This window comes from Manacus candei, unplaced genomic scaffold (assembly GCF_025592945.1).
Source record: "Manacus candei isolate 608988 ecotype Guabito, Panama unplaced genomic scaffold, ASM2559294v1 h1tg000046l, whole genome shotgun sequence".
Taxonomy (NCBI): domain Eukaryota; kingdom Metazoa; phylum Chordata; class Aves; order Passeriformes; family Pipridae; genus Manacus; species Manacus candei.
In genome coordinates this window covers 13,969,801-13,997,681 of record NW_026138094.1, presented here as the reverse complement: position 1 = coordinate 13,997,681, position 27,881 = coordinate 13,969,801, and the positions used below count along the sequence as shown (strand labels likewise).

Genomic DNA, 27,881 nt, shown 5'->3' with positions numbered 1-27,881 from the left:
CTCTTCCTGCAGCTTCCTGGCATCCGAGCAGAGGAACAAGGCTCTGGTGTTGCTCTGGTGTTGCTCTCCGTCACTGCTGAGTGAGCTCCACATTCTGTAGACACCCAAGAGTCCACATGAAGATGTTAAGGGCAGCCCAGCCAGCACTGCTGGAGACTGCACTTGGTGAGGTGATGCTTCCCACTGCTTTCCAGAGGGAGATCCTGGCCTTGGCTGTGCTTTCTGGCCAGGGCAGCCAAGCTGGCAGGCAGGGATGAGTCAAGAACTGCTCTGTGTGCAGCAGCAGTTCCAGCTCTGTGCCAGCCACAGCCCCCAGTGCTTCTCCTTCCTCCCATGTTGTGGTTAGCACAGCATCACCCCAGCCTGACCACAGCCTGTGCAACGTTCCCTCCTCCAGGGCAAAGCCTTAACGTGCTGCTCCTGGTGGCTCTTCCTTGCTCCTCTTTAGGACGAATAGCTCTGAAACAGCAGATTTTTAAAAGGAGGTTTTATTGCCAAATCTCAAAGCTCTTTACAAGCAGGAGACAAAGTGCTGCCTTTCCACGGGCTGCAGCAGCTGCTTTTCAGATCGTCATCCACACTTGCTCGCTTGCAAACTCACTTCCTTCCTGTCACAGACCTGTACCCTGGTGGCACAGCCCGAAACACACTCACACCCCAGCACTCCATGCCCAGAGGGCTTTCAGGCACAAAAAAAAAAAACCAAAAAAAAACCCCAAATAAACCCCCAGCCTTAGTGCAGCCAGGAATTAGATGCAAGTTTAAATGTAAGTTTAAAGGAAGATTAAAAAAAAAGTGCATGGTGGCTGGCAGGATGTTCGCTGAAGATGCGAGTTGCTGTAGGAGACTGAAAGTTTTAGGATGAAACTGTTAAACCTATTAGAAAATATAGTTAAAACCAAGAGTCTCAGAAGGAGAGTTACTGAGTGCTACAGAGATTCCACTTAAGTTATACCTATTTACAAGACATAATACAAATCTAGTATGTTCTGTTAGTACAGCATATACAGTAATTAGCTGTAGCTTGTAAAATGATTTAACTTGCCCATTTCCTAACAGATATAGGGTATTTACCTGTTAGGATTCCTACTGATGGGTATTCAGTAAAATGTCAGACATTTATTCATTAGAATATTCAGTATAATATAAAAATATACAGTAAATATAAGCACATCCTCTAGGTTTGGCTGTAACAGATAGGGATGTCTGGGTATTTTCATCAGCACTTTGCCAGATGAGTATCCACAGTACACACTGCCACAAGAAAACACTTGTGAGAGCAAAAAGCATTTGTATATAAATTAGGGGACTGAGCTACCCCATAAGCTGTTGGCATTCTCCTGGATTTCAGTCCCAGCCTTTGATTTGCCAACCCTGGAGTTTACGACTGGCTTCAGCTTTGGGATATGAACCTGTACCCAGAGTTTGCCCTGGTTTGTGTATATTCCTGTTAGTGTGAACTGGTTTTTTTCCCATCTAATTTATCTCGTTATAGAACAGCATCTTGCAAAAGCCTGCCCGCTCTCTGGAGCTGATGTCCCTCGACTTCCAGTGCACACCAGGTTCTGACAGCTCACATTCATACCACACAGTGTTCGGTAAACAAAAGTGCACATGCAGAAAAATACATTTAGATAGCAGATAGGCACTGAATTATTGTCTGTGTTCTTAGCCCTTGTCCTAAGTGTGTCTGGAAAGGTGAATATGACCCACAGTTCACATTGACTCTACAGCAGCAAATGACACAGATCCAGAGCTTGCTCCAGGCTGTGTGCCTGGGGGTGGGCTTAGGACATAGGAAACTTTTTTGTCTCAAAGCAAAGCTTTTTGGCACCCGAGCCCTGAGTGTTTGACTATGTAGAATTTTCCACTAGATAGAATAACAAGTGAATTCCCATGTGACATCTCTGCCTGTCTTGAGAGGGGGACAGACCACTAAAACCAAGGCCGTTTTAATCAAAAGAGACAGAAGCATGGGTTGTAGTCACTACCTGTCTTACTGGCTCCAGATGGTGAAAAGTAGGATGTTTGGAAGCCCAAAGCCAATATTTCTGTGCTCAGACCTGAAGAGCCCACTGCCCAGCCTAAGAGGAGGCTCAGATGAAGCTTTACAGCTGCTGTGGGGGTGTTTGCAGCCCACTGCAGCCTTGTGGGACCTGGGAAATTAGAAGAAGAAGAAATGGATGAACTAAGAGGGAAGTGCTGGCAAATGAGAGAAAAGAGTTTAGGTAGCGTGTCACTCCTTAGAACCAGACTGGGAAGGTCAGCCTTGCCTTTGCTTTCAGAGTCTGGCTCAAGCAAAGGAGAAGCCCTTTGGGCTGTCACATTCTCCTAAGAGCAACTCTAGAGAACAGGGGAGGGGACCCAGCTCAGGTCTCTACAGCAGTAGTGCAAAGACATGATTTTGTCACTGCTGTAATCAATAAAGACCACAGGAACTGTGGTTGCTTTCAGCAGGTGGACAGGGAAGCTGTGGGAATTGTGCTGAAGCCTTCTGCAATTCCTTCCTCAGATCCTTCTGCAGCGATGCATTTTAATGTACTTCAGCAACTGGGACCAGCCCCGAAGTTGTGCGTGCACAATGCCTTTTCCTCCATGTCTGCCAGTTACAGAGGTCTGGGCCAAACCCTGGCTCTCAGGCTGGCCAGGACACTGCAGGTAGAGACATGTTCCATGGGAAGAGGGATCTCATCCAGACCCGCTGCCTGATGTGCCTGCTCCTGTCAGTTACTTCCCAAGACAACACTAAGGGAACGCACATCCCCAAAGCTCCCTAGTGACAGCTCTCCTGGGGATCTCCCAGAGTCAAGTTCTCCAAATGCCTGGCTAATTGTTCCCAACAGTGCTGAGGGGATTCAGAGTTACCAGATGGGTATGGTCCTCAATAATAAACGTGTCGTGCTGCTAGAAGACACCTTCACAGGCCAAGTGTAACCTCAATTTCCCTATTAATTTAAGAGGAAAAATCAATACCTGCCTGGTAATGATGCCTTGAGACTTGTGCTCACGCAGGCAGTCCTTAGCACACCTAAAACTCTGCAGGACCAGACTCAGAGTGCCTTCATACAGCTGCTCCAGATCAGGGACACTACTTGGAGCCAGGAATTGGCCAGTTTGGTTTGCCTCTGTGTGAGGTCACTTTTTAACTGTGGATGTGGTTTTGAGAGTGTCTTTGGAGAAGATTAAACCGTTTATCTTTACATTCCTAAATGTCACTGGGCCAGGTGGTCTGGGAAACCTTGCCAGCAAGTGAACAAACACTGTCTACATTTATCCTTAGATGATTTAACTGGGCAAACCAGATAGGTGCCAGTGTAATCTGGTATCTGCTTGTCTGTAAATACAGAGAGACAGGGGCTTTTGCTAGAATAGCCTTTCTGCTCCTTTCAAAAAATCTGGCTTGGTCGGATTACCAGTAATTTTTAAGGCCTGATCCATTGAAAGGACTTTGGACAGAGTCCTGGAAGAGCATTCACATTTTTGAAACTGTTCACTGTCCTGTAACCTTCTGCTGTGCTAAGAGGATTAGAACCAGACTGGTATGTACAACATGAAGAAAGAAAGATGCTATAACTGAAAGTTCAATTCTGCCCCACAAACATGGTGTGTGCACAGCGAAAGACCACCTTTAAACACTGGCCTAGCAATGGTACAAATCATAAATGGCAAATGTTTAGCTTTGATTTTGAGAAAGAAGTCTCTGCAGAGTATGTCAAGGAGCACTTCTCCTATAAAGAGTCACTAGATCCTTTTGCTTTTCTTTCTGTTTCTGTGTTGCTTCTTTTTTCAGTTCTCCAAGACCTTTAATTTCTTGCAAAACTTGTGTAGCTTGACGAAGTTGTTCTACTGCCTCATTGAGCAACGTCTCTGCCATCACTGGGGGTCCGTTCCCCTCCTGAGCCTGCTCCAACCCTTCACGTAAAACCTTCTGCAGAAGTTTTTCTGCCTTTTCCCTTTCATTAGCAACTTTCTCCTCCATTTTAGCTAAGCATTGATGGGAATCCTTCAGGAAACCTTGGCCTGCAAGTGCTCTCTGTTTATTTTTGGAATCAGACAGCAAGTCTCCCAGAGAAGAACTGCGAAGCTTGAGACCTGAAGTGCATTCTGTAGAATCTTTCTTCTCAATAGTTGCTTTTACACTTTCGTGGTCTGCTTCTGTAGCTAAGGAAGTCTCTGTCTCTTCTGCTGAAGTTTGCTGTTCCTTCTCAGCAGCAGTTCTCCCATTTCCTTCTTCTGTTTCAGTTGCTGGGGATGTGAACTCTGCTCCCTCGCTGGCAGAGATCCCGTTCACCGGGGGCTTGGAGCTGCCAGACTCCAGCTCTTCCCCAGCTTCCAGGTCACCATGGCTGGAGTTCACTGTGGCAAGCATTTTCTCTGACAGAACCTTAGGAGGAACAGGAGGCTTTGCAACATCTGCAGCAGCAACCTCAGCCAGGTTGTCTTTGCTGTCATCTCCTGATGATTCCAAGTCTTCTGCCTTTTTAGGCTCAATGGTTGGTTGGTCCCAAGCTACTTTTAGCTTGTCTGATACATTCTTAGGAAGTGGAACTGGAGGTTTTGCTATAACCCTGTTGCTGACCTCAATGAGGTTCTCCTTGTTTTCCTCACTTGGTGCTTGGGATCCTTCTGCACTCTTCTCTGGGCTTACAGAGTCCTCATCCTTGACATTTACACTGTCCTTTGATGTGACGCCTTCTTTAAGCTTCTTATCTGGAGGCACTGGAGGAGACAGAGCTTTTTTATGTTCCTGGTCAGGAACACTGTTGTCTGCATCTTGATTTTCTCTTGTGCCAGTGGGTTTTATAGGTGGCATAGGTGGCTTTGGAGTTTCTTTCTGAGGTGGCTCATTGTCACTTTCGCTGACAGTGGAATCAAAGGTCGGCGGTCCGTTGTCTACTACATCCAGATCCAGTCGCAGGATTCCATCGGATGTACACTTGGCAGCCTGAAGTACAAGAGAGAAAGCTTTCAATATCTCTCCCATCATCAGTCCTGTGCTCCATCCTTTAACTTCAAGTTAAAGTGCAAAACCCTCACAACCAGCATGGCAAGTGAGGCATTGCTGCTTCAAGCTGAGAGAGTTGAGAAGAGAAGGCTTCGGGAAGACCTTAGAGCCCCCTCCAGTGCCTAAGGGGAGCTTCCAAGAGAGCTGGAGAGGGACTTTTCACAAGGGCATGTAGTGATAGGACAAGGGGGAATGGCTTTAAACTTATTAGGATTAGATATTAGGAAGAAATTCTTTATTATAAGGGTAGTGAGGCCCTGGCACAGGTTGCCCAGAGAGGCTGTGGCCTCCCCATCCCCGGAAGTGTTCAAGGCCAGGCTGGATGGGGCTCTGAGTAACCTGGTCTAGTGGAAGGTTTCCTGCCATGGCAGGGGTATGAGATGAATTTTAAGGTCCCTTCCCACACAAACCAGCCCTTGATTCTATAAAAAGCACAGAACTTATTTTACTACTTCCTTTGAGAACGTCTCAAAGCCTGTTCCACCATAACTGTATTTCTTAGTTTTCCTGAGGGTGCTAGTGTTAAGATTTGCCATATTTTTATCCCTTGTCCTGTGGTGGCTGTATCCCTCTGCCCCCTTCATTTACAACGTGCCTACCCAAAGGCTCACCTGCTTTCTGCTTTTGAGACTGTCATATTTTTACTTGAACAGATAAACCAAGTTGATCTTTAGATTGCATGGCCAGGGATACTATTGTAATCCTGTTGCCTTCTGCTTGCTTCCTCCAACCTGATGTCATCCCCATCTTACCAGGGCCAAGCCTCAGCTGGTTAAACCTCCTTCAGACCACAGGCTGTGTGCAAATAGCTCTAGTAGGGAGGTTTTCCTAAAAAGGATGGACTTAACAAAGACATTGCAGTGTGTAAGCTCAGTGGCCCAGAGGGAGAAATGCGGTGACAGTTCCTGTGTGAGGGAACCCAAAACCACACAAAGGCATAGCTGCAGCCAGGGCCAGGCTCCTGCAGTGCAGGGAATTTAGTTAAAGTCTCTCTTTGCATTTCCAGCCCATCAGAGAGACAGAGACAAGCTGCATCCTGGCCCTGACCTGTCCTCACCTGGCCTGCTTTGACACTGAAAATAATCTTTCATCCCATTTCCTTCACGGATCTGCAGCCAGCAGTTTTGATACACATCTTTCTGCAGGCTCTATTCCCTCCCTTTCCCCTCATTCCTGCTTCTGAATTTGTAAGCCAGTTTCCCCTGATTTTGGCTGAAGGTGAGAGGTCTTACAGGTATTAACCTTGGAGATATCTTGTGAAAATAGTGATCTGAGCAGAGAGATGTCTTTAGTGCCTAGGGAAGGGCTTCCCACCTTACCCAACCCATATTAGGCAACAGAGAATCCACACTTCACTGTTGCTGTGACTATTGTCATGTTTTCTTCTGCAGTTTTATGGAGGAGTGGATGAGAATCTATGATTCATTCCCATGCATTTCTCTGGAAGAGACATTCTCCCTCCATTTCTATGCAAAGTAAAAAGTCTCAAGGCATCTCATTTTCTGCACAAGGGTCATCTGAGTGCTGTGCAGGCACATAAGTCAGAGTTTTGGAAGTTTGAAGAGAGAAGGTTTGATTTAAAAACCTTTCTTGGTTGAGATTAATGCTCTGCTCAATTATCAATCTGTCTGTGGAAACTTTTTCATAAATCACAGGAATCAAACATTAGTAAGAACCTTTCCCATGGAAATGAACTGCAGGTTTATTTTGTGGTTTTGCTTTTTTTTTTTAAGTGACAGATCCAGAAAATCAGTTAAGAGTAGACAGGCTAGTCCATAAAACTGCCTGGGAGAATAATGAATTGTGTTTCAGACCTCAGGAAGGGCTTGTAAGCTTGAAAGCTCATCTGCTTTCTCCAGTTAGCTTAATAAAAATACAACTTCTCCCCACAGACTGTGCAGTTCTTCTACCTTTAGACCACTGTGGCTACAAAACTGTCATGTCTTAGAAAATAAATACAGGAGCTTCGGTCTCTTCTGATGAAAATGAAACTATAATGGTTCTCAACAGATGGTGAAGCAGCTTATGAGTTATGGAAAGCTAAATATATGGTAACTTGTCACAGAAGATACAGATCTATGGGAACCTGGAGCTTCGTTAGGGAGGTGTTGGCACAGTCTTTCCCAGAGGAAGTTGTTTCCCTCATCAGCTTTCTCTGGGCTGCACCTGGGGTTTTCCCTGGGGTTTTCTACCTAAGTGGAAGGAGCAGCTCTTGGTGATTCCAGCTGGTGGGATGGCTCACTGCAGGAGGCTGCACTTACCTCCTTTAGGTGACTTCTTGTGGGTGGTCTGCGCCCGTGGGACACCTTCACCCTGTCCCGAGTTACATGGTCCAAGGAAAGGCTCTCGTCTACTTTCACCTTCACCAGGGAAAGAAAAAAGCAAGAGGATCATTAATTTCTCAAGATATGTCTATACTAACTGTCACACATGAAGGGATGTGGGTGAATCACCACTAGTCTCTGCCTCAGAGCTCAGTTACAGCCTGCCTGCAAAGCCCTGCATGTACATGACAGATATTTAAGGTCTCACAGGTTTGCAATGGCTGAGCTCCCCTCCACCTAAGGAGCAGGAAAGGCTGGACACAAGGAGCTTTGTTGTCCTCGCTGCTTGGACTGGGTCCTGCATGTGGCAGAGCACAGCACCAAAACTGCTGCTGCCATCTTAGAGGTGAAAGCTCATTAATAACCATGACCTGACGGTGAACTGTATCAGCAGTGCTTTGTTACAGCCCTTCCCTTCCACAGCTCTAATGACTGCAGGATGCTGAGGAGAAGGTGTGAGCAGTGACCTGGATTAATTGCAACTCCAGCTGAATTAACAAATTTATTTCCTGGAATCAGATGAGAAATCCACTGCCTCACACATATAGGGAGGGAGGTCCCAGCGCCCTGACAGGTAGCTCTCTGTGACCACCCACCCACCCACACTGCAATGGCCGAGGGCTGGAATCTGCTCCATGCAGAGGGACTTCAGTGGCTGCGGATGGTGAAACATCTGCACGTTCCTGGTACCACAAGTTTGTACAATAGGAAAGCTGGCAAGGGTGAAACAGGAATTTAAAGGGAAAAATGGGTCCCAACCCCTGGCTGATATGGCAGAGTGGTTTTACAGCTCTTTTAGCACAGAACAGCTAATCCAAGCCAGCTGAGGGCTTGACTCATTAGCCTGTGCCTGGCCTGTGTAGAAACACTTTAAATCTGAGGTTTGATCCTTACTGGAATGAATGAGAATTAGAGGCTGTATCCCTCTGTAAGGAGGATAACCCCAAGTCACCAGGCAGGAAGGTGACCTGAGATCCCACCTTGCTGTGCTGCTGAGGGGTGTGCAGAGTTCACTGCCCCCTGTACCCACCTGCTTTTGCCCTCTGCTGAACAAAAGTAAAGCCCAAGCTCTCAGAGTTCACACCTCTCATTGTATGTACAGCACTTAACCCTTTTCTCAAAACTTTTACTCATTGCTTTGGTTTCCTTTGCTGAACAGATGTTGCTGATTGTTTTGCCCCTCCTTACCCTGCTTGTTTCATTCTTGTGTCATTCCCGTGGTTTTGGTTTTGTGCACTTCCTTTCAGTTACTGAAACAACTGCAGAAGAGATGCTGCCCCTTTGGTTTAGCACAGGGCTGATTCACAAGCTAACAGGGAGCAGGGCAAGGTTGAACAGCCTCTAGGATGTGCAGTCTTCATCCTTCCCTCTGTGCAGCAGGATGGGAGGAGAATTAAGGAGTGCAGGTGTGCTGGGGCCAGCTGAGAGACAGGCAGGTTTGGCTGGGGCCATGGAGTAACTTTCCACCAGACTTGTCTCTAGACTGCAGGCAGAATAGCTGGTGGACTGAGTCACTTCAGATTTTTCCAGCCTTGAAGACTGGGCTATGTCCTAACCAAATACCTCCATTTCTAAGCTGCTTGGTGCTGAGGATCATGGCAGCATGGGGAAGATATGTCTCTCCAGGCTGCATCCCAGCTCTACACAACTCAGCATTGCAGCTGCTTCTCTGCACCAGCTGCTTCCATTGGGAGAGGGGAACTCCCATGAATTCTCTGATCCCAAACCCACTGAAGCCACCAAACCACCTCCCACCAACTTTAGTGAGCTCTTGTGTCCATGGGCCTCCTGATGTCAGCTCTTAGCAGCACAGGCCATCCCTCTGGCACACCATCTACTCATCCAGCTGCTCCTGCCTCCCTGCATCTAACCCTGTCAGAACAGAGGGAAAGGCAGCAAAGTGTAGGAGGGTACAAATGGCTCTTTCACATGTTCTGCCTTCTTGAGCTGGGAACTGAAGAGGCTAAAAGCTCCCAGCCTGAAGGGAAGGAACTTGCCTGGCTTTGCACACTGTCTTTCTCTTCCCTTGGACCATGGCTAGAACGCAGGGAGGACAGGGAGAACGAGGGTTCAGGCAAGTTCTGCTTTTAGCTAAAGGAGCTGTGGATGAGGACTGACACAGAAACACAGGAGTTTGAAAACTATTTCTCTTACCTCATCAAATATTTTGTTTTTGCCTCTGTTGATCCCCTCATTAAGAGCTTTTATCCATGATTCCTTTTCTTCCAAAGTTGGAGCTTGAAATTTGATATCATGAACCTGCAAGAGCAGAGAGACAATTTTTCCCTGAGCGTTCCTTGTCAGGACCAGAGGTAGCTCTGAATCACTTCAGTTTCTATATAACTTCCAGTTCCAGCCTGTGTTTAAACTGCAGATTCCTTTGTGCTTTGGCATAGCTCCCATGAACAGGATTTTGTTATGCTGAACAGCCTGTTGCTGTAGTTTTATTTTGGTAACTAGTAACTAAAGTAGTAAGAAAGTAAATTTCTTCCTTCTGCAAAACACTTGGAATAGCTCTTAAAGCAGCAGTGAGTGGTACAGCAAATGTTTACACTGTGCACAGTCTCAGACTGAAAGTCCAAGTCATCTTGGGCTGGTTCAGATGGAATAAAATACTTTATCTCCCACTTCCCCCAGGCTGCAAGGAACAGAAAGAAAGGCTGCATGCAGTGGGCTCTGCCTGCTTCCCTGTTCCTGAGGCTCTGCAGAACAGAGCTGATATGGGAATCCAGGGCACTGACCTTGGCTGCACTAATCCTGGCTCAGCTGAGCAGGGACACAATGAGGCACAAGGGCGATGTAAGTGAAAAAATTCACTGTATCTTTTTCTGTTTGCAAATGAAATCCGGCAGTGAACGCTACAGAAATGAGCGCTCTGGGGGGCTGAAGAGCTGTCCTAGGGAGAAGGGAAGAGCTGGCCATACAAAAGGGAGCTGGCAAGATGCATGGGTCACAAACAAGGAGGGAGGACGGATGATTGCATGGCCTGTCCTCCAGCCAGCCAGCTCTTCCCTTCTTCTAGGGCAGCCCCATGGCTTTGCTCAGTGTTTACAATCTCTTCTTGACCACAGCAGGGACAACAGATAGGATGTTATTTACTTCACTGCTGTTTTCTCTGAGCACCTCACCAGAATTGTGTAGCTTTGCCCCAGAGTACACTTCAGGTGAGGGAAATATCATCTTCACATTATAGGTGGCTCCATGGCAGACCAGCTGGAATCCAAACAGCTCCATGTGGTGCCCTAATCCACACTGCCCAGGCACACAGGAATGCTCCCGTGCTAAAGAACATCAGCAACGTTGCAAAATCAAGCCCTTAAAAATGAGACACTCCCAGTGTTTCTGGGGCTGTAGGGATTGTCAGCCTGCTGTGTGTGTTCCTCCCAGCACCATCCCTAATGACAGGATGGCACTTCTTCCTGAGTTATCCCATTGTGTGTTTTATCCTCATGGGTCAATATATCTTACTGATTGCACTCTGCTCCGGCCCTGCCCTGAGAACAGGATTCCTGATTCCCCCATCAATCTTTTTCCTTTCCTGCTTATCACTAAAATATCTGGGGGCTTCACAAGTTCCTTTTCAGAGCAACTGAAATAATCCACCTCTTACAGGTGTGGAAGTGAGATACAGAGAGGCTCATTCAAAACATACTGGTAGGGTCTTGTTTGGAATAGTTTTTTCATTCAAAATATACTGGTGGGGTCTTGTCTGGAATAGTTTTTTTTCAGGTATTTAACATCCTATAGGTATTCTTAACCTTCCCACTGCCTTCTACAGCAGTTGTAGTCTCAGTCTTTTTGTCAATGAGGCCCCACATTCTGAAATCATGGCAGTGTCTATATAAAACAGGGACTATATTAAATGAGAGGGACAAAGCTAATGGGTGACTGACAGTCGAAGGCTCTTAGCAGCTCCTTGTTCATGGCACAACAAAGCCCCAACTGTTCTGGGTCTCAGCAACTTCTGAAGGGACCATCAGAAATTCTGCAGAACTAAAGCCTGATCTCCTCACAGCCACTCCTGCTGCTAGAAACCAACTGTTCTTCCTTATGTATTTATTCCTGGTGTTAATGCCGTGGATTTACATCTGCATAGCCACAAAGTGCCAGACCCTCCCAACACGACAAGCAGGGAGTTAAGGAGCAATTTGAGGAAAGATGATTTATTTGACGAGTTTGCATAGAAGGTAACAGGACCACATCCCTTCCTGAGAGTTCAGAGGAGAGGATAGGGCTTGACCCACAGCCCTCTGGAAAAAGAGCCCTTTGTCTGGGGTGCAGAAGGGCCACTCTAACCAGGGAACTTAAGGGAAGGCAAGGCTCCAAAATGGAGTGACGGCCAGATTTTGTTTTAGTCCGAGCTGGCCTGGTTTTGTGTGTGCTTAAAAACTTTTTTTGTTTGGAAACGATTTTGCCCCAAAGCTTTGTGATTATAAAAGCTTATGAGAAAGCTCTACTTGTGAGCAGCTGAGCTGCTGCACTGCCTGGCAAAGACCTGGCAGCCTGCACCAGGGTTTACAAAATCTCTGTACATGTTGTTCAAGGGAAGGATTCCTGCCTCTCTTCAAGCTTCCTCTTCCAATGCCACTTTCTGTGCCTCATTCCAAATAAAGCCTCCCAGACTGTGACTAAGCGCTGGTGTCAGCAACTCTGTGGCAGAGCAGAGAGAACCTCGGGAGGGGGTGGCTCATCGTTAATGAGAAGCTGAGATGTCCCTCTGGCATGCAACCCTTTGCCATCAAATGCAAATCCAATGGATAGTGAGACAAGGCAGGAAGGAGCCGGGGGGGATCTGGTCTCAGTCGTGCCTGTAACTGGGGCTCTCTGCACTACTCTGAGACTCCCAGGTTCCTTACAAACAAGGAATAAATGAATTTATCTTTTCTCATTTGAGTATTTACAAATATCAGCAGATGCACCTGAAGATGGATATTTCCCACAAAATGTTAAGCTGGGTCTGTTCTCCAGCAGGAATTTAAAGCAGAGAGTCAGTGACACCAATATAAGAGGGCAGCAGGCAGGGTAACACATTTACACTCCTTCTTGCTAAGCCAGCTGAGACTGAGTCATGCCATAAACAACAGGCTGGTGTGCCAGGAAAAGCTGTCATGGCCAAACCTAGTGACCATTGTAAGCCCTGAATACAGGCTACGCAATTTACTGTCAGTTGCTCAGAGCACAGCACGGCCAGTCAGCTCCTGCTGAATCACTGCCGAGATGTCATGAAACAAGAGCTCCCACACGGATCACTGTCCGTGACGGCAGCGGGCACAGGCTCCCTGACTGCTCCTTGTCTTCCTCAAGACATCAGTCTCCTCAAGCACTGACAGTCTGATGGCTGTGCTGAGCCTGCTTTCCAGGAAAGAGAAGTGTTCCCGGGGTCAGGCTGTTGTACTTGCACTGAATGATTTAACAGACAAGCTCTGGAGAACTGTGTAGCTGCAGTTTAAGGCCTTTACCAGCACTTGCTCTTTGCTGAGCAATTCTGCTGATCTGCAGCAGAGGTGGGCGACAGAGACCTGTGCTTGCTCCTCACCTGTTCCAGTGCAAAGCCTGGTGTTGGGGCTGGGCTAAGCTGGACTGTGAACTGCTTGTGAACTGCTGTGGGGATGCTGACTGCTGACTTTTGCTACAGGGTGGTCACCTCCAGCAGAAGCTGACCAGAGCTGGGTCAGTAATGACTTAAACCACCAAGAGTGCAGCAGAGTCTCTCTCCCAAATGTGAGGTCATTTCCTGCCTTCTTCTAAATGAATTCATCTGGTTAGATCATGGAGGGAAAAGTGGAAGCCAAGGGACTCCCTGCCCGTGGCAGGGGAGTCGGAACTAGGTGATCTTTAAGGTCCCTTCCAACCCAAACCATTCCATGATTCTGTGAGATGATTGTCAGAGTATTCTGGTGGTTTTCTGCAGCTGAACCAAGAGCTACCTCATCCCTGGGAATAACACAGCATCTCTGCCAGACCCCAGGAGCAGACTCCTCCATGCCTCACTGCATTCTACTGCAGCTTCCAGGCTGAGCCCCTGGTGAAGGCAGTTCCAGGTACCTAACAAAGGGAAAAGTAAGCAATGGAAGTTTGCACCCCTGACTGCAGGTGTCTGGCCGTGCTAGGGAGGAGCTGCAGGGCTTGCTGGTGGACTCTTTCCCTTACTATCACCACCCTCTTCCCGATGTTAAGACTTCCCTGCAGCTGAAGGCTTTCAGACCCACTGAGTACCAGACTTGTGCCAGTCTCTTGTGCCAGTCTCCAGGCACTTTACACCAAGCATCATTTACACTGCTTTTTGCATGGTGAGTACGTTTTAAAGTCCCCAGGCCAAGGCTGGTGCCCTTTCTTAGAAGGCCAGCTCTCTGCATCCAGCAGTTTTCATTTAATTGCTATGGGTGGAATGAGGCATTTGATATTTCTAAGCAGAACAGGGCTTTTCAATACTGCCAGCTTCCCTCCCTGAAGAATCGAAGCTCAGGGGGCAATGCTTTCTTTCAGTTCCATACCAGTGCAGGCGTGTGACATGCTCATATTGTCACAGCCTGACACAAATGTCATCCTTGTGAACAGGGCAAGCAGAATCTGGGGTACATCCATCAAAGGCCAGCCTTTAGCAGGGCAGTTTATTTATTCAGGTGAAACTTTAGCAGCCGAGTAGTTTTAACTGACATTCATCTCTGCTCTTCAAGAATATCCCATCCAAGATTTAAACTGGGCTCTCTGTATTCAAGAGGGAGACTCTTATTGTGCAGAGAATGGCCTTTCCTAGCTTGTTCCTAAGTCCCAAAAACTCACTGGATTTCTACCTTCCTCAGCATTATATTCAGGAGATGGAGGGGGAAAAAAAAAAACAACCTAGCAAGATGTGGTGGCTCACAGGGTGATTTTAAACTGTGGATGGCAGCAAGCCTCCCAAATGGAAAATGTTTAGCTGATATATATCGCCACAGCTGCAATTTCAAAACAGAAGAAGGACAGTTGTGTACGTTGGCCCCCTAATTGAAGCCTGTACTAACATCTGCCAAAGTATGTTGTGTGTCAACACCCTCACCAGATTCCCAGCCAAAAGGAGGGTGGGAGGGGAGCTACAAACAGGGAACTTTTCATTTATAAAAGCCCTTCCTTTCACCAAAAGAGCCTTATAAAAAGTAGCCTCTATCTAGGTCTCCATTGAATCAGTGGCATGAAAAACAGGGGAACTGTAAACTTGCCAGCATGCCAAAGGGATGAAGTTACCCTTTCGGGCACAATTTGGGCATATTTTTCCCATAGCAAGAAATAAAAGGTTTAGGAACAGTCTCTCACCCTGTGTTGATTCATGGAGCAGTACAGAGACATATGCAGCTATTACACACTTCTCTCTCAGTGACATACTTGCAGATAATACTGACTCCTACCATGCTGCCCATCTCTGAACACACAGGGTTTAATTGGCCTTCCTATGAATAGGTGTGCACTTGGAATTACAGAATCCTGTAATGATTTGGGTTGGAAGGGACCTTAAAGACATCTAGTTCCAGCCCTTCTTCCATAGGCAAGGATACCTTCCACCAGCCCTGTCCAACATGGCCTTGGACACTTCCAGGGATGGGGCAGCCAAAGTTTCTCTGGGCAACCCGTGCCAGGGCCTCCCCACCTTCACAGGGAAGGGTTTTTCTGTGATGTGCTCTGGGCTCTGGTTCTGCACCAGAGCTCACCAGCCCAGGGTGTGGATTTCCAACCTTCCATCACTTTGGTGCATGGTGCTTAATATCACTTCTCTCCCTGATACAGACTGTGGCTACTTGCAAAACAAACATTGTTCACCTTCTCTCTCCATCCCCACCCTGGTCCGCGGGAGTGTTTTGGGGCAGGACAGTCCTTGTTTTGTTGTTTTGAATGAAGTTGAGCACAATGATGCCCTGAACTCAGCTGGGGTCTTATTGTATGAATAAACACTAAGTGACTGAAGTGAAAGAATAAGCAACAATGACAACAAGGACTAAACAATCTCCATTTATTTAAACAAAATAGAGATGGGGGAATGCAGCAAGTCAGTATTTTTGCCTACTCATGTTCTTATGGAAATGAATGTGTTTTGTCCCTCACAACCTCTCAGATTTGCAGGGGGAGATTTGGTAAGATTTCTTAGGGCAATAAAATCACACTGAAATTAGAAATAAGTCATAGTGTGATGCCCCAAAGCAACAGTGAAGCATCCTAGACCATAACAATGCTGAAATGGATAGCATGTAAGTAGGAACTAAGGAGAACTTCCAAGGATATGCAGTGATGATGAACCTGGATAGGAAGCAAGGCAGGGTGTCCTTGCATACAGCCAGTGCTCCTGTGGATGTACAATCTCATTGCAACACCAGCCTTGGTTTTAGGTTCAGGATCTAACTAGATGCTGTGCAGGAAGCTAAAGAGGTGGAGTTTCATGAATTCTGCAAAATAAATCTTTTTTCCTAGGAACTGTTTGGCTGCAAGTAACTTTGCACTGGAATTTCTCAGATCACCAGTTCCAACTTCAGGAACTATCTCGCTACATGGATTGGGATTACTGATTTAACTGGAAACTGGGCAAAGCTGCAGCACCTACAGCTGGGACAGGGACACATCCTCACCCAGAGCACATGGGGGAACCACAGGGAACGGTCATTCTCCACTGCACAGGGAGTACTGGAAGAAAGAAAGTGACAAGGCAGGAAAAATACCAAGAGGAAAAAGTTGAGCCATGGCAAGACCCCTTTCCCCATGACAACAACAAAGTCTGCATGACAGTGTTGTTCCTCCTTACACACTCCCAGCTGCCAAGGACCTAAATCTCAGAGCCCTTCTGCTCTGGGCACAGCTGCCTGGGAACTCATTTTGGAGTTAGCAGACTGGAGGGTGATGAGAAAGGCAATCCTACCTTCTTACCCGGGGAGCGGATTAAAATGAAACGGTTTTTCCTTTTTAGTAGTGCACGCAGCTCCTGGCACTTGTCATAACTCTCCAGTTCCACTGTTTCTATGCACTTCTGTTCATCCTGCAGAGAGGGAATGAAACATCATTATGAATAGGAGGCACTGAAATCAATCATATACCAGCAAACTCTGCACGTCTTCCCCTTGCATCTATCTAAAAGCTCTTCTGCCTTAAAAATAACCTGCATGCAGACAGCAAACCCCATAAATCAGGCTGGCACCTCACTAAGAAAACACCCTGGTCTTTAAGCTACAGTCCTAGTGGTCCACAGTGGCTGAGCAAATAACAGGTTATGGACAGTAACACCAGCTTCTGCCATAGCTGTTGGCCTCATCCAGGGATCTGCAGCCAGAAGTGACACTACTTCCTCCCCACAATGAAAGGAGGAGATGTGATCCTGCTTCTTCACAGGGAAGATGACACAAGCGTCACCATGGTCCAAGCAGCCCCCCAGGAAGCCCAAGGCAGAGCAGGGATAAGAGGGGAGCCCGGCTGCCACACTGAGCTGGGGCGGCTGCTCCTCATGTCAAAGAGGTCAGTGGGAGCCACGTGCGATGGACAGAGTCCTCTCACAGCCACGCTCCGAGCTGTCAAAACGCTTAGGGTTGGAAATACGGTCCCACAGAGCCAGCAGAACTGTCTGGGCCAGTGTCTCAGCAGGGAATATTTATCTCTGGAGTATCTCCACTGATGACTGCAGGCCACGATCTTGGCTCATTTTTCCCAGTAACATAACTAAGATTCCACACGTGGTGCGTGGCTCGGTTCAGCTGTGGAGCACCATCCCTAATAGGAATCGCAGCGTAACGCTGGGCAGATAATATTCTTCATGTCTCAGTAGCCCAGCAGAGACCAGAGCTCCCTTTAGCTAAGCACAAATGAGCAGTGAGAATCTCTGAGCAGCTCTTGCCGGTGAAGTGCTACAGTCAGCACAGCCCATGAACCTCTCTGGTACCATCCCAAATTAAAACTGCTGGCCATAACCAGCCCCAGCTCAGGCTCTGCTCCCAGGGCAGTTCCTTGCACCCGTATGACTTTGTATTTAGCAATTCCTGTAGCGGAGAGGGGGTGTGGGATGAGGAAACATGTCGTAGCCAGGAAGCTGCTGCGTGGCTGGAGGCAGGGAATGGAGAGTTCAGAGGGAAGTGGGCTGCGGGGAATTTCCTCCTTTTACCACTTGACATTTAAGTTGCTGTGCAGAGCCCAGGCTGTGTTTCAGTTTTCTTAACCCTCCTACCTGGGGATGGGGGCCCGGCAGAGCCGATGCCGATACACAGAGCAAGGTCTGAGCCACCGAGGGATGTCTGGATCTAATTTAGGTTTATTATTTTAATGACATTACTGTTTATGTCATTTAACACTGAGTAGGTGAATGTGAACTGGGAAAATGCATACTAGGAGGAGGAGATTAATCCTGCCCAAACCTAAAACCCAGCCGATAAAATCCTGCTGACGCTACTGAGCCCTTTGAAGGCTCCTGCTGCAATCCTGTATTGCAATGTCACTGCAAAAGGACAGGGATGGAAATAATAACCCCTCAGCGGCCCACAAATGACAGAGAAGGGTGAGGTCAGGAATACATGCCTCGGGGATGGGTGATCTCATCCTGGCCTTGGGTGGATGACCGCCCACGTTCCAGCCCTGCCGCGGCCGGTGCAGCTCCAGCTCCTTCTCTGGAGCTCAGGATGTGGAGGGCTTGGCAGCGCTCCGACCGGAGACCAGCACCACGGCTCCTGCCCACCCTCCCCACTCTCAAGAGCAGCACTGTCCCCAGCAGAGCCCAGTGGCTCCCTATCACCCTCCTTGTCCACGCCATCCTTCCTGCCTTTTGGAACTTTGATCCCGTGCAAGCCGTCCTCCACTTTTTAAGGACTGTGGAGCACTGAGCTGGGGAGCAAGGAGGACCTGGCAGGGTGGAGAGCTGTGGTTTCACTATGAAATTGCCTCTTGCCTTCCAGCTGCCCCTCTCCTCCCTGGGGAGGCCCTGGGGACTGTGGTCTGACCAGGGAACAAGGGCAGAGAGGACAGGGACATGCAGGACCCTGTCTCCCAGGGACACCGATTTGAGTGTGCAAGCTATGGCTCCTTCCTCTCAGGGACCTGAACTTCCCAAGTGAATTATCCTCTTCAGGGAGGGAGGGGAAGAAAGCAGCCAGAGAAATATAAAAACTCCAAGTCTGAGGCAAAGGCAAAGCATCTGAGTTCAGGGAGCACCAGAATAGGGCTTTTGTCTCTGTTTTACCCTTGGCAAGCAGCCATCCCCTCTCCGTGAGCCTACCTGGGTCACAAAGAGATCCTTTATGTCTGTCCTGCACCACCAAGATGAAGAATGAAGAATGAAATACCCAACCCTGTCGCAGGTCTCCAGGTCCCTTCAACCTCCTGGGATGTGCAGGACACTCAGCATCACAGAGGTCACTTCCAGAGTCCTGCCCCAGCCTACAGGTGTCAGACACAGGCTCTGGACAAGCTCAGTCCTGGTACAGGAACCCCTACATTCCTGATTTAATGCAGAAAGACTATTCCATTAGCTATTCATGGAGCAGATCCTGTGACTTAAACATGTCTGTGTCTGTTGGTTTGGCCCTTAAGAAGAAAATTACTGAACACCTGGACACATTAATGCATGTGCTTAACCTAAGAATCACACTTGGCAAAGCTCCTTAATGAAAAGTTGATAAAAAGGGCGGAAAAAGACTCCTTGAAATTTTTATTTATATGAAGGTATAATGCTCAGCAAAGATCTCCTCACTGACACACATTCACGGGCTGGGACCCTCCATTCAGTGTAAAATGTCTAGATCTGAAATAATAATTTATTTCTGTACCTGAGGCTCTCAAAGTGTTTTAATAAATCACTTTTGGGTATACCTTGCTATCGCTTTACCAGAGGCAAAATACAGATGATAACTGCCTGACTGTTGAATGCCAAGTGGATCCTTTGACCTCTAAAAGACTTTGTCTAGTAGGATTTTTCCCTGTCAAATAATACACTTACAAAAAACCCCTAAAACAGCAAGAAAACAACTCCAACCACTAGCTACACTGTTTAGGGAAAAAAATCAAACCCAAGACTGATGCTTTCTAATCCATGGAGCGATGATATTGATCTGTTTAGTCTCTCTATATAGCATTGCCTGGTCTTCAGATGCTCTCTGTAGGTTTTTTTATTCTGGCAAGAATATGTAGAGACAAGAAGACACGAAATCCCATTAGAAAATAACCTGCTTGGTTCTCTGTGGACCTGCACAGTAGTTTCTCATGATCCCAGTATTTGCATCAGTGCCTCCTTTCCTGAGATTTGGATATGTAATTATTATACAAATATTTTCCTTAAATGAGTCTTCATTTAGGTGAGGGTACAGATGTAGGGTGCTGTAGATGGAGGCACAGAGACAACAAGACATCCATTTCCCTTCATTTCCCACCCGCTGAAAGAAACCTGAAGCCGGGTGGGATGACTTTCACCCCATCTGCTCCAGGGAACACAATAACCATTGGCCATTTGCCTTTAGGAGGTGGCTCTGCTTTAAACCAAACCCAAAGCCTGACTAACAGATACAACATGGGGAACACGCTCCCATGGCAGGTCAGGAGCTCATTCCAGGAGATTGCTATTGATGATGATAAATACAGAATTTGTGTGCTGCTCAGACTGTACTTTCCGGTGACACAGTACAACATTCCTTCCTGTATCTTGTGTTGCCCGCCCCCTCTGCTCTTGTTTTGCACCTAAACCTCAGCTACAAGTGCAGCCAGTCTCATGCAACTGCACCAACAGGGTGGCCTGCACAGGCAACAACTGCTAAAGGCAACATCAGCACCTCTTGGTGAAGGGCTGGACACGGGAGGGGCTGATAAAAGCACAGTGAGTCCAAGGCACTAGCAGTTCCTGGAAATCTGATGGGCTCAGACCAGCTAAAATATTCAGCCTCTAAACCTGCCCGCCCACATGGAAGCTGACCTCCCTCCCATTTAACCCATCTAATTTAGGATACATATGGAAATACGCCTGTATTTCTGTTGCCTGAGGTTTTATCTCCTCTCTTCTTCCAGGGCTCCAAGTCAGGAAGAACTGAACAACCACATTTTAAAATGTTTCAGCCTGAGGATGGCCTGGGATGCTGTGTCCTTCTCCAGGGTCACACAAAGCAGGTATTTGGAGAAGATCCAGGGGGGGAAATGGCACCTTGAGCTCCAAAAATACAAACCACCACAGCACACTGCACTGCAGACTCTGCTTACATGCTGGCCCTTCTCATCTCAAAAACTTAGTTCCCCAATTGTAAGATGGAGACAACCACACTGCCCTGACTCACGATAAAGGAAGATAAATACAGTAATAAACATGAACTGCCTCGATTCTGTGGCAACAAGACCCCTCCTGAGTGCAGAAAATTGCCATTTCCTTTGGTTCCCCTGTAGTAAGTCTGCACAATCACATGCTATCCTATTGTGCTACCAGATAATTTTGCAGCAATTTCCTCTCCCAAGACATCTGACTTCACTGTAAGCCAGTTTAATAGCCTATAGATATTAACATGATCCCTTATTTACAATAATGGGACCTTGCAGCTACTGTAGCTTACAGATGCAATTTATTACAGGATGTTACCACAATCCGCAGGCTACCAGAAAACATTATGCCTGGTTGTTACAAATGCCATTTTCCTTGTTTAGATAATAAAATAACCTTTTAAATGATTGGGATTTTTCCTTCTTCTGATTGTCTGTGAAAATTAATCTTACTTTAAAAGCCTCCTTTTCCCTTGTGGTAATGAGAGCCCCCATGTATCTTGTTTTTAAAGGCATGCCCTTTCCAAAAAACCTACGTCATATTCATAGATTTTGAATCTGCAAGTTCCTGAAGCTTCAGCAGGAGTCAACAGGTGTCCAGAGCACTGGAAAATGGTCTGCAGAGAGTCAACAGTTTGCAGGACCAGGCTGCATCCCTCTCTGTATGAGAACCCCTCCCGCTTTTCCTGCCTTCTGAGCTGTTCATCACCTGACATCGACTTCTCCTGTCATTATTCTCGTACTCTCCATGACATTTCATAGCTAAGAACAAACGCCTCCGGAAAGCTTTGGGATTTGGGAAGAGCAGGAGGGTTCGGCATAAGGGAGGAGGTAATACCCTTTCACCTAATCTGTTTATAACAAAATCTTCTTTATTAGGCAATAGTATGTTTTTTAAAAAAGAGAACCGAACTCACTGCTGGTCCCGTTGTTCCTGAAATCATCACAGCAATGCAGCTGCTGAGACATTTCCCCATTCTTCTTCCCTCGACACGCTGCACAAGATGCACTACGTGATTTTGCTTTTATACCATCCTGGTGCCCACACATGACCCAGACCCCCTTGGGTCAGACACCGCAGAGGCACGTGGTCCTTGTGCAGACCATGCTGCCCCATCCTGCTGCACACACAAACTTCGAGCCACCACATACCAGCAGGGCTCAGACTTATTCACCTCTCACCTCAAACCCCCCTCGGTTGAAGCTTGTGCTCTGCACTGAAATTTCTGATTTTTGGGGCAAACTCTGCTCTTGCAGAAGCTGCATCCAGCCCAGGAACTGAGGGCCTCACTCAGGAAAGAGCCACCTCTGCAGCTCGGCAAGACCAGCCCTGCACTTTTCATTCTTCTTGCCTGAAAACGCAGCACAGATTTCACTTGGCTCTTATTTCTCATTTGTCTGGAAACAGCTCTAATCGCAGCCATGAACTCAAGGCATGCAGTTTATCTGGGGAAGTCCAGGACAAGGTTCCCAGGGGTCCTTTGCTCAGAACTGGCTCAAGTAAAGGGAAAAGATGAGCCAAATCCAGACTGTGTCCCTGCTTAAGGAGGACAGCAAACACAATATCTCCCTGCATCCATCAGTGGCTAAAAGAAACCCTGAAGAGTCTGGTTAGCAACAATCTGAGCTGCTTGAGGGGTGCCAAACAGCTGCAGGGTTGCCTGCCATCCCCTCAAGCAGCAGGTGGGAAGTCAGCCTGCTACAATCCACTTTTATCCTTCAAAAGCCAAAACCACATTGCACATATCCTGCTTCCGCCCGAAGCTTTACTCCGTTCACCTTCTCACAGGATGTCCTGCCCCCCCCTTTTTTTTTTTTCTTTGGCAATGGCACTGTCAAAATATTTACTGGCTAAAATATTTATGATATATAATATACTCAGAAACACAGCTGCTGTCTCTTTTTTACAGCATTTACCCTTCCTGGAGTAAACTGAAGAAGCCCTTTTGAAAGGAATGGGCTGCAGGGAAGAGTGAAAAACACAGGGACATACATGTGTCCCCAAGGGCCTGATCCTGCCCCTCACTGAAGGCTGTTAGCTGTGACCATACCTCGTCCTCGTAGACCACGAGCTGTGTTTTCCGTAGCTGGATGTAACGATCCTTCCACAATCCCAGGAGACCCCCACTGCTTTTCTTAATCCAGCCATATTTCTCTGCAGTTGGAGCAGACTTGGGTTTCTCTGACACCTCCTCCTTTGTATCCTGCAAGGAGAGAAGGGAGAGGGAATTATATTCAAAGCACTTTTCATGATGAGAAAGCCTTCCCAGAGAAGATCTCAGCACCCACCAAACGTGGTCCCTCCCTACCACATCACAAGGGAAAAGACTGGCATCTTCCAGAGGAAAACTCAGCCAGCTCACACAGGACTGGAGAGTGGGCACAGACCCCGTCCACCCCTGGGGACACTGTTGGGATGGCAGCAAGTCCACCTTGGACTGCCTCCTCTGTGCAAGTACTCCCTGCTCACTTGTGCACCAAGTGCACCTTGAAAATGAGCACCCTCCTCTCCTCTTTGCTTCTACACCTCTCTGATGAATCCCAGCAGCATGGATCCTGCTGGCATCAGTAGCAACACTCATATTTTAGCTCAAGGCCACTTCTGCAAGTTTCTCCTCTGGGTCTACATTTGGTCATCATGCCCAAAACAACTCCCATGGGCAAATCCACAGCATGAGGGCCAGGACTTCATCCCATCTGCACTAAAATGTTCCTGGCAGGCTCCTGCGTGGGAAGGACTGGCAGAGAAGACAGCACCAAGAGTGGGGGTGGTTTTTTTGTCCTCCCTTTAGCTCCTTGCTGTTTGTCACAGCCTGCTCTCGCCTGCCTGCAGCAAGCACGGAGAGCTCCACTGTCCTGCACTGGGATGCTGCTGGTTTTCCAGATCTGGTAAAAACCAGGAGACGCAGAACTTCCCTGCATTGAAGAAACCATCAGAAAAATCCAGTATCAACATTCTCGTCAGAGACAGGAAACCTAAGACAGGGAGCAGGTGCAGTTGGGCTTATTAGCTGATGCCTTCACCAGCAGACTAGTTAAAGATGAGAGCTTTCCTCCTCTCCAGTGTGCTGGAAGAGCCTTTGCAGAGGCAGGATCCCCCCCATATCCCCTCCCTTGGAGTGCCCTGCTTCTTCCAACATCCCATGGACCTCTCAATAAGCCTCTTTCCCTCAGCAAGGTGAGGGGAATCCCTCGCTGAGCCAAATCCCCGTACACAAACACCTTGCTAACCATGTGACTTGTCAGGAGAGGCCAAGCCCAAATCCTCCAGCCTCCTCCCAGGAACCCCACTGTCCCCTAGACTCAGTTTCCTCCATGTCTTCACCTCTAATAGCAGCAATCCTGCTGCAGAAAGCCGGCACACAAAAAGAGGATGAGTGACAAAGGAGAGTCCCAGACATGCCAAAATGGCCCTCACTGCTCAAGCTGGACTGGCTGGAGCTCAGACATCTTGTTTCATAACACGAGGAAATCCCGCACGAATAGAAAGGAGTTGGAGCTGGACACTCCCATGGTCAGGACAGAGAGAGTAGAGATGGATGAGCTCCAAAAATTCGGAGGAGAGCCTTGCTGATGAATCTGTTTCCATGCACCAGACTTCCAGTGAACACACCCTTGGACAGCAGCTACCATTGGGTAAGCTGTTATTCCAAAGCGGGAGCTTGCACCCATAAAAATAGGAAAACCAACTTAAATACACCCTGCACCCACATTTATTCTGATCCCTGCTAAGGTCAGGAAGAGGCCGGGCTTTGCAGGTAGGCTCAGGTGCAGACTGGGAACAAGAAACTCAAACGAACCCTGTTTCACCTAAAAGAAAACCAGGCCAAGACCTGTAACATCCTTGTCGCATTTTGCAGAAGTTATTTCAATTGTACTGAGCCGTGTCTGAAATGTCCACAATACAGGATGACTGAGCACCAAAAAGTTTTCCGGGAAGCGAGGGGGGACTGTGTGGCGTGGGCTTTTTTTTAAACTTGACTTTTTAGGTCGCCAGGAAGTTGTATTCAGTTGAGATCTGCGACTTCAGCAAACATCAATTCCTGCACAAATATAGACCTGCTGGTTTCCTGATCGAGCACCCTTTTGATGTCATTTTTAGATAATTGGGCATGGACTTTAACCTCCCTTGTAGCAGTTTTGAATGGATGAAGAGTTTATTGTATGAAGAGTTTATTTCAGTGAGTCCAGACCAACAATCAACAAAATGCTTTTACTCTTTAAGGCTTTTCTTGCTTGGCAGATAAATTTTTGCTGTTCTTTTTCCCCACCTGGCAGAAAGGCTGAAATCACATGGTAAATATGTCTATCCATGCTCTGCTCTGCAGAGGGAAAACTGCTCTAGTCTTAAAATAAAAGTACTCCTGTGAAGACACTGCACATACCATCTACCTCTGAAAAGCAACCCATCCCAGTAGAGCTGGGGCTCATGCTGACACCTCTGCATGAGGCTGAGCTGGTTTGGGGTCTGGCTCACCAGCTCTCCAGCCTTCCAGGGACAGCACCTCCCCTCCATGACATGGAAGGGTGGCCTTGGAGCTCACCCTCTCCCCAGGCCACTCCAGAGCCCTGGTTGGAGCCACCTGTCTAAATGGAGCTGTGCGTGGGGCTCCCTCAACACCAGACAGGACTTCCCACTGTGCCAGGACCTGGGAGCATCCACATAGAGGATCCACGACTTCAAGCCCCACCTGAGCAGCCCAGGGGAGGGAAGGTGAGATGGGATGCAGATGACAGGGCATCTGCTGAGAAGCAAAGGGCTCTGCCCCTGTCGCTGTGCAGGAGTCACCTGAGCCTGAGCTGTCTCCTCCAGTCCCCACTGTCAGGCAGAAGTGAGGGGTGTGATCCTGCACTCCAGGGGGCTGCTGAGCTGCTGGGCTCTGGGTCAGCAGTTTTCCCTTCACACACCCAGCACATCCCCAGAGGGGGGGCAGGTGCTGTAATCCGTCATCTGCATTTTAAGGATGTAAAAAAATTGTGGATGCAACTTGGCTATTTGTTCCTGTGAAAGCAAGAAGAGTCCTGGAGACGGGTTGCCTGACATTTTTTGCAGATTATTTTTATGCCACTCCTACCCTGAACCAGCGAGGGGAGGTTGGCTCCACCAGGATCAGGACATTGAGTCCATCCTGCCCTCTCTGCTTGCAATTCCACAACTAAAACAGGAGCATGGCACAAAGACATCAGTTGCTGTTGTTAACTCAGCTGTATTGTGAGCATCATGCAAGAAACACTAACATATCCTTCATGGGATGTTCTTGTGCTGGATTCATTCCTGACACTGCAGTGAGAAGAACTGCATGAGAAGAACTCCTCTGACATCAGCCAAGCAAGCCAGGGTAAATGAAGGAAGAACTGAGTTATCCCAGTGCTGGATCATGCCAAAGGCATTGCTCCCAAAACCAATCCATAACCAAGCCATTTTTGCATCTTATATCACGGTGGCATTAGAAGTGAAACACAAGTTCCACTCTTCCAGCTTGGTTTAGCCTCACATTTCGCAGCTCAGCAGAGATCCCAAATCAGGGGGACAGGATGGCTTTTTACTTAAAAGTCAGGCAGTTCTTTCTCCCCTCCCTGCCCTGTATTTTACAGGCCCACAAACCCACATACTCTTCATGTCTTCCAACAAAAAAAACCCCAAGAGTTGAACCGCGGTGGTACTTCTAAAGTTACACACAGTGCACAGAAGTGCCTTAGCCAGTTACAGCAACTTCATTAAAGCAAGCACCTCACTTACCACACAGTCCTCTCTAGCAAGGAGCAAATGGACAGGAGACAACCAGCATCCCCACACCTCCACTCTTTTCCTCCCTTTCCATTTTATCTTCCAAACCTGGCTCTTAGCACTTCCACTTCTCCCCGGCTCACAGGAGCAAAACTGTCTCACTTGAAATGAACTGCTCAGATCCACGTGGAACTTGGGGAACTGCATCTGACACCCCCTTCCGCAAGTGCTACATGGAGGATCCACGTACTGGTAACAAAGAGCGGCCGGTGAGGCCCTTGGTCGATGCTGGGGTGGGTGTGAAGCCCCTTTGGCCGGTGGCCACCAGCTGGAAGCAGTTTCTCTGCCGTGGATTAATTTCATGGATGCCAGTGGATAATAACAGCTCTCAGCCATTACCAACCTGGGCTGCTTTGTCGTTTCCCTGCTGTTTTAAAAGAGCTTTCATTCTTGCCACAGAATGTTTGGAGCTGAAATAAGAGGGTGTGAGGGGGGAGAGACAACCCACAACTACTGGGATCGCATGTGCCAGAGCCTGAAGTCCTCGGGCAGTCTGTACTACCGGGAGCGAGCTTTGTGCATGACCAGCAAAACCTCATTCAAGGAAAGGAAGTAGGAATAATTGCATGGCCAGACGAGGGGAGAAAACGACTTGTTTAACTTGCTAACCAATTTGTGGCATCTTAATCAATCCGCACAGGGATGGATCACTTGGGCGTCATCCGATGGATGTGAAAAACTACGTGTGCAGGAGAAGCACTGCTGCCCTTCTCTGAGTTAACCCCGTCTCAAAGAGAGGAGAAGAACAGAAGTGGGGAAAGCTGGAGGTGCGTAGACATGTCCAAGCCGGCTGTCTGACCCAGGCCCGGCTCCAGCAGGGCAGGACAACACCCCAGCAGGAGTCACACGGGATGGCCCGAGCACGCGTGGAACCAGCGCCGGCCGAGCCCGGCAGCCCCTCCCCGGCCGGCCCGGTCCAACATCCCGAGGGCTGAGGGGATGCGCTGCCGAGGCTCTGCCCGAGCCGCTCCGGGGGCTGCTAGGTATGGGGACCCCTCTCCCCACGATCTCTATCGCTGTCCCCCGGGCGGAGCGGGGCCGGGATGTCCCAGCGCCGGCGGACATCCGAAAACACCCCGAAGTGGCCGGTGCGGTCCCTCCGCCTCGGCGGGCGCTTCTTCCGCCCGGCCCGCGGGTCCCCCAGCCCCGAACTGCCCCGGGGGTCCCCCAGCCCCGTCCCAGGGACACTCCCCTCCCGTCCCGCTCCCGGCCGGACTCACTTGCTCCATGGCTCCTCGCCGCCCGCTCAGGGGCTCGGCCGCCGCCCCGCTGCCCCGCTGGGCTCCGGGCGGACGGTCATGCCGGGGGTGCCGGGCCGGGCCCCGCCGCTCTCGCCTCCGCAACAACTTCTCGGGGAGCCGGAGCCGCGGCAGCAGCAGCACCGCCGGGTTTCCGGCGGCTCCGGCGCTGCCAGCGAGGAGGCGGGGATGCCCCCGCCGCCGGCCCCGGCCCCGCCGCCGCCGCCTGGCCCGGCCCCCCCGCCTGGCCCGGCCCCGGCCCCCCCTGCCGCGGGCGTGGGGCTGGGAGCCCC

At 48.6% G+C, this 27,881-nt stretch overlaps 1 protein-coding gene and 1 long non-coding RNA gene across 3 annotated transcripts in view; one reads left to right on the top strand and one right to left on the bottom strand.

Moving 5' to 3' along the window:
• The window catches only part of LOC127475369 (uncharacterized), a 32,402-nt gene extending 10,887 nt beyond the window's left edge, over positions 1–21,515 (top strand). The window contains exons 2-3 of the long non-coding RNA XR_007906181.1: positions 20,323–20,421; positions 21,075–21,515. This is a non-coding gene — a long non-coding RNA (uncharacterized LOC127475369). The remainder of the gene's footprint in view (positions 1–20,322; positions 20,422–21,074) is intronic.
• On the bottom strand, positions 473–27,881 carry PLEKHO2 (pleckstrin homology domain containing O2). 2 transcript variants are annotated; one of them, XM_051797121.1, is made up of 6 exons: positions 27,571–27,881; positions 22,614–22,766; positions 16,211–16,327; positions 9,484–9,588; positions 7,267–7,365; positions 473–4,945 (listed from the first exon to the last, which is right to left on the bottom strand). In XM_051797121.1, the coding sequence occupies exons 1-6, from the start codon at positions 27,577–27,579 to the stop codon at positions 3,713–3,715; spliced, it is 1,716 nt and encodes a 571-aa protein (XP_051653081.1). In that variant the 5' UTR covers positions 27,580–27,881; the 3' UTR covers positions 473–3,712. The 2 variants fall into 2 exon arrangements, with proteins under 2 accessions (XP_051653081.1, XP_051653080.1); XM_051797120.1 differs by lacking the exon at positions 27,571–27,881 and adding an exon at positions 26,694–26,871.

Coding starts and splice junctions, on each gene's coding strand:
- PLEKHO2 (XM_051797120.1), bottom strand. CDS start 26,738: ATGAAAGCTCTTTTAAAACAGCAGGGAAACGACAAAGCAGCCCAG. Junction 16,328..22,613: donor TCGTGGTCTACGAGGACGAG/GTATGGTCACAG, acceptor CCCTCTCTGCAG/GATGAACAGAAGTGCATAGA. Junction 7,366..9,483: donor AAAACAAAATATTTGATGAG/GTAAGAGAAATA, acceptor TCCCTGGTGAAG/GTGAAAGTAGACGAGAGCCT.